The sequence below is a fragment of the Nicotiana tomentosiformis genome, chromosome 4 (assembly GCF_000390325.3).
Source record: "Nicotiana tomentosiformis chromosome 4, ASM39032v3, whole genome shotgun sequence".
Classification (NCBI taxonomy): domain Eukaryota; kingdom Viridiplantae; phylum Streptophyta; class Magnoliopsida; order Solanales; family Solanaceae; genus Nicotiana; species Nicotiana tomentosiformis.
This window is the reverse complement of record NC_090815.1, coordinates 76,138,549-76,145,347: the sequence shown is the minus strand read 5'-3', so window position 1 is coordinate 76,145,347 and position 6,799 is coordinate 76,138,549. Positions and strand designations below refer to the sequence as shown.

The 6,799-nt window shown below is 39.6% G+C and overlaps 1 protein-coding gene across 1 annotated transcript; it reads left to right on the top strand.

The window, feature by feature from the left end:
* The first annotated feature begins 4,579 nt into the window (after nucleotides 1-4,579).
* Nucleotides 4,580-5,766, top strand: LOC138909968 (uncharacterized). The gene is made up of 3 exons (XM_070201184.1): nucleotides 4,580-4,820; nucleotides 5,159-5,232; nucleotides 5,377-5,766. The coding sequence occupies exons 1-3, from the start codon at nucleotides 4,580-4,582 to the stop codon at nucleotides 5,764-5,766; spliced, it is 705 nt and encodes a 234-aa protein (XP_070057285.1).
* The last annotated feature ends 1,033 nt before the right edge of the window (nucleotides 5,767-6,799 follow it).

The window sequence follows — 6,799 nt, the reverse complement described above, 5'->3', positions numbered from 1 at the left end:
CTCTCTGACTGTGAAAACCAAGGCAGGTGCATATCTAGACAACTCACTGAATCTGAGAGCATACTCTGATACGGTCATAGCACCCTAGTGCAACTACTCAAACTCTATGCCATGCATCCCGAAGGCCCTGGGGAACAAACTCTCTCAGGAACATCTCTAAAAATTTAGCCCATGTGAGTGAAGCTGCCTCGGCTGGGCTACCCTCCTCATAAGCCCGCCACCACTGGTATGCTGGTCCTGACAACTGAAAAGTAGTGAAAGCAACCCCATTCGTCTCCACTATACCCATGGTACGGAGAATACAGTGGCACTTCTCAAAAAATCACAGTGCGTCCTCTACAGCTAGGCAACTGAAAGTAGGAGGGTGGTACTTCTTGTACCTCTCGAGTCAAAGTTGCTTCTCCTCAGATACTGCTACCCTAACCTCGGGCTGAATTGGGACAACCGGCTGTAGTTGTATAACCTCTGGGACCTGGTCAACATGGACCCACTACTCTGGGATACGGGCCACGAAAGTCTGTGCTCCTCCCCCAGCCTGAGATGTGGCTGGTGCAAGTTGAATCAACCCTGCCTTGGCTAGAGTACCAAACATGCTCAGGAACTGTGCGAGGGTCTCCTAAAGTGCAAGGGTGGCAACAGGCGCCTCAGGTGCCTGCTCCCAATTGGAGCTACTAGTGACTCCTTTGTCGCAGCTTGGGCAGGTGCTCTGGCTGCACCACGTGACCCTCATCGGCCTCTGCCCAGGCCCCGCCTCTCGCGGCTTTAGCAGGGGGCGCGGGTGTCTGATCGTCGGATCCGGTGGTGCCTGTCCTCACGATCTGTGAGAGAATAGAAAGACAAAATTTCATAATTCGAAGTCAACAAATACACACAATAAGGAATCAAAGAAGTGAAGTTTCCTAACAGTTCCATAATCTCACGAGGATAAGTTCAGACTTCTCCGTACCGATCCACGAGACTCTACTAAATCTGCTTGTGACTCATAACACCTATGAACCTAGAGCTCTAATACGAACTTATCACGACCCCAAACTCCCTCCGTAGGATGTCGTGATTGCACCTAGTCTCTAAGACTAGGTAAGCCAAGCATACATGCAGAATTTAACTGAAATAGTAATCAAACTTTCAATTTAACCAATAGCTATCACAAAAGGAATCCGCAACTCAACTGAACCAATATCCCAAAATTCGGTTATACCGAGTCACAAGCTCTACATGAGTATACTGAACATCCCTATACAACAATATCTAATAAAAGGAGAATGAAATAGAACTAGATAGAGTGTGACTCCAAGGCCATCGGGCGCTAACAGGTATACCTTGAAGTCTCTGATCTAAGTTTGACTCACTGGTGCTTAGGCTGATATGAAATACCTAGATCTGCACAAACAAATGTGCAGAAGCATAGCATAAGTACACCATATTGGTACCCATTAAGTATCAAGCCTAACCTCAGTAGATTAGTTACGAGGTCGGGTCAAGACACCTACTGGAATAAGTAAAGAAATGGAGCAGGTAAAGAATAGTATGATAATGAAAACAAAGGAAATGATACAAGGAAGATAGATAACAAGAATAGCTACACTGAGACTAAGGCAATTAAGACATCACAAAAGAAACACATAATAAGAATGCAAAAGAAATGATGCAACCAAATCACAAGTGATGTAAATGAAAGGTACTAACAAGAATCACTACCGAGGTACCGCTTCGTAGTCTCATTTCACAAATTAAATCACAATCTTTTCTTATATCACCGGGGGAGCCTTACATTTAGTTTTGAAAATCATTTTTCCGAATTAGGTACCCGCGTTTTAGCCCACCTTATCATACCACGTGGCTTCAAGTTGTTTCCTTAGTAGCAACACACGTATCGAGCCCACCTTATCTCACCGCATGCGTATCAAACCCTATCTTTATACCACCGCATGCATATCAATATCACAACATAACACAAATCATACCTCAAGTGCCCAATAACACGACTTGCCAAAAAAGTTAATAATAATAGTGTTTCCACAATAAATAGCCCATGGCTCAGCCACAACAAGAACAAGAGTCTCAACAATAGCAACCGAAAGTGAATAACTCAACAAGAATGGTATTTCCACAAATTTACAACTTTGCCTCGATGTGAATCACGGCCTTTATAACTTCAACTCCATAATTCAACAATAAGATATTCCAAGCAATAACAACTTCAAGTAAAGAAACTCAACAGTTAAATAATGAATAAGAAATTGAGAGAACAATACTTCAACTAAGCATGTAAAGGCAATTAGCAAGAAAGAGATAAGACAAGTATTAACAATGTCAAATAAAGCATGTGAAGTTAGACTAATGATGATGAATATAATATATTATAACAACTCAATTAAAGGCATGGAAAGAATCTACATAGCTAAAACCGGTCAATTACCATATTTAGCCCGTGTACACACTCGTCACCTTGCGTACACGACTTCCACATACCACAATTAACATAAAACAACACTAATCCTAAGGGATAATTCTCCCATACAAGGTTAGGCAAGACACTTACCTCAAAACATGCTAACTCAATCCAATAGTAAGCCCTTTCCCCGATTATCCGACTCTGAACGGCTCGAATCTAGCCAAAATAACTTTATACCATAAATACAAATCATAGGAAACTATTCTGAACAATAAAGTTGCAATATTTAAAGAAAAACAAAAAGTCAACACAAAAGGTCAACCCCCCTTCAAACTGTCAATGGCAAGACTATGCAATTGAATGGAACAGTCATTCTGCAACATATGGCAATAGTACAACCTTGTTTTAAATCCATATATAAGCTGCAATTCAGGATATCACAACAATCTTTGGGAGCAGGAATTCATAATGAAATGGTGATGAAAGAGACAAATGGAAAAGACTTTCAACAAGCTATGATAACTAATCAAGAAGGTGCAATTGAGGCTAATCCAATGCTATGTGCTTCTGATACTGGGAAGCCATTTCATATTCAGCTCAACATTCCCTTGAAGACACCTACACAACTCTTACATGATCTTGTAACCCATAATGTTGAACCAATTGCTATTGAGCAGGCAATGGGGAAACATGAACAATTTGAGGAAGAAGGTGATGATGAATCCACAACTGGCAACTTCAAGGCAGTAGCAAGAGAGGCTGATTTATCTCCTTGAGCTGGAGATAAGAGTGGAAAAAAGGGAAGAAAACAAATCCAATACAAAGAGATGCATCAACCAAAAAGAATTTTGCCTAGAAGGGCAACTTCACAAACCAAATAATGATCAACACTCTAATTTTGAACATAAGGTCTGTTCGTACACAACAGGCCATTCAGAGAGTTATCAATATGAAAAGAGAACATGGTTTTTTAATTGTTGCATTGATGGAACCTTTTCAGAATTGTAGACACATTCATAATTACAGGAGGAGACTTGGTATGAAAGCTGTTATGTCAAACATTAATGGAAAAATTTGGCTATTCTTTGATGTAGTTGTTGAATGGGAATTAGTGATGGACACTGACCAACTGGTTACTATTAAGGTATATCATCAAGACATAAGTTAGCATATCATCATGACTTTCGTGAATGCTAAATGTTCATCACTTGAACGACTGGAACTGTGGGACTATTTGTACTACTTAGCTACTGATATGGATCTGCCTTGGGTTGTTGGAGGTGATTTAAATGTTATTTTACATGAAGACAAAAATATAAGAGGTTTGCCAGTGTATCCACCCAATATGAAGATTTTGCCTTCTGTGTGAACTCCGGTGGGTTTTTTGATATTGGATACAAAGGAAGTCCATTTACTTGGTGGAATGGTAGACCATATGCACAATTCATCTTCAAGAGGCTGGACAAGATCTTTGTCAATCTTTCTTTCCAAACACTCTTCCCAAATATAGAAGTAGAGCACCTGATAAGGACTGGCTCTGATCATGCCCCATTGTTAATGAGTTGTGGATAGGAGGCTATGCAGTTTGTTAAACCATTTAAGTTCCTCAACTTCTGGACTAAAGATGCCACTTTCAAACAAGTGGTCAGGCAGAACTGGGTGGCAGATTTTGTTGATGATCCTTTCTTGATGTTCAAATAGACATTGGAGAGAGTGAAGACAACCCTATCACAATGGAGTAAACTTACTTTTGGAGATATATTCAAACATCAAGCTATTAGGGAGGATATTGTTATGGTTAAGGAGATGCTATTTGAAGAGGAACCTACAGTTGAAAATAGGATTGTGCTGCAACAAGCACAGGCTGAATTGAAAAAGTACCTTAGCATTGAAGAACAGTACTGGAAACAAAAGGCAGGAATGAACTGGTTTGCTGAAGGTGATAGAAACACAAGATTCTTTCACAATTATGTAAATGGAAGGAGGCAGAAACTGAAGATCAAAAGGATCTAGAATACATATGGTAATTGGCTTGAAAGCCAAGATACTATAGGTAATGCTGCATTGGAGTTTTTTCACAAACAATTCATACAAGAAGAGGATAATACAAGCTTTGAATTACTTAATAATGTACCTAGTCTGGTCACTATTGAATAGAACTTGGAATTGTTCAAATTTCCTTCCATGGAAGAAGTCAAGAATGCAGTATTTGCATTGTCTGGTGATAGTGCAAGTGGACCTGATGGGTTCATTGGATTGTTCTACCAACATTGCTGGGAAATCATAGGAGAAGACATTTTCAGGCTTCTCCAAGAGTTCTATGTAGGGGCAACATTGCCAGAATCCATAACGCATACTAACCTTGTACTCCTCCCTAAGAAAACACCAGTCCAAACTTTCTCATACTTAAGACCTATAAGTCTATGTAATTTCATCAACAAGGTATTCTCGAGAGTGTTACATGACAGAATGGAGAAGATACTACCATCTTTGATTTCTCCCAACCAATCAGGCTTTGTGAAAGGAAAGAGTATATTTGAAAATATATTGCTCACATAAGAAATTATCTCTGATATAAGATTGAGAGAGAAACCGGCCAATGTGGTAATCAAGATTGATATGGCAAAGGTTATAATAGGGTTTCTTGGAAATATCTTCTGCAAGTGTTGAGGAAAATGGGGTTTGCTGAGCATTTTATCTACATGATAGGGAAATTATTGGACAATAATTCGTACTAAGTACTAATCAATGGACAAGCTTCAGGCTTCTTCAAGTCCAGTAGAGGGGTGAAACAAGGAGATCCTCTATCTCCAGCATTGTTCATTCTATCTGCAGAGGTACTATCAAGATCACTGAATAAACTGTTCTCAGACAAGAATTTCATAGGATTTAGAATGCCAAAGTGGACAGATCCATTAAACCATTTAGCTTATGCAGACGACACAATAATCTTCTCATTTGCTGACCCTTATTCTTTATAGAAAGTGGTTGAAGTGCTCAAACAGTATGAACAGACTTCTGGCCAGTTAATTAACAAGTCAAAGCGCTCTTACTATTTGCATACAAAGGTGGCAAGGAACTTAGCTGATTGTGTTGGTTCAATGACTGGCTTCCAAAAAGGAAACTTCCCATTCACCTACCTAGGGTGTCCAATGTTTTACACAAGGAGAAGGAAGGATTACTATAATGATCTCACTAAGAAGTTCAAGGCAAAACTACACTGTTATAAAGGGAAACTACTATCATTTGGAGGCAAAGCTACTCTTATAACTAGTGTGCTTCAAAGTTTACCTACCCACTTGCTGTCAGTCCTAGATCCTCCAAACAATGTTCTGGAACATCTACACAAGATGTTTTCTATATTCTTCTAGAGTACTAATGAAGAAGGAAGAAGTAGACACTGGACTAAGTGGCTGAAGTTGTGTCTCCCTAAGGAGGAAGGAGGACTAGGTCTGAGGTCCCTATTTGATATATCCAAATAACTGTTTGCAAAATTGTGGTGGAAATTCATAACCTCAAAGTCATTGTGGTCAAACTTCATGTGGAATAAATACTGCAAGAAGCAAATTCCTACCTTGGAGCAATTTAGACAAGGATCCCATGTTTAGAGGAAAATGTTAAAAGCAAGAGAAGAGGTTGAGCATGAAATTCTGTAGCAAATAAATAGGGGTTAACAAGTGTTCGGCAAGAAAATTGGACTGGAATTGGAGCTCTATATCATGTTATCCCCCCCAGAGTTCAACATCAATGAAGATGTGCAAGAGGTGGCAGAATTGATAACAGAGAATGGATGGGATGATCATCTACTAGATCAAACATTCCCAGATGACATAGCTGACCACATAAGGCAAGAAATTTACTTGGACAATACTGATGTCTCCTGGGATACACCTAAATGTAGGCCAACAATTTTAGATAAATTTACATTTGGTAGTGCATGGCACATCTTGAGCCATAGAGAACCAACAAATCACGAACACAAATCACTATGGACTAAAGGTTTACCCTTCAAAATATCTTTTTTCCTATGGAGATTTTGGAGAGGAAAGGTTCCTACAGATAGCTTATGGAGGAGAAATGGATATCTGATTGTTTCAAAATGTTGGTGTCGCATTCCTCCTCAAGAAGAAACACTGCAACATACTTTTCTTACAAGTTCTACTGCCTCACAAATGTGGAAGGTCTTCTTAAATGCTGTTGGGATTGTGATTAACTTGATACAGATTCGTCAGGTTATTAGAGCCTGGCGGAAAGTTGAGTGTTGTGCTAAGATAAGGCTACTTATCCAGGCTGCTCCGGCCATTATTTCTTGAGAACTTTGGAAGAGAAGGAACACTATAAAGCATGGAGGAACAACTGTCTCCTTTAACAGTTGGTGCATGAGATTAACAAAATACTATACTA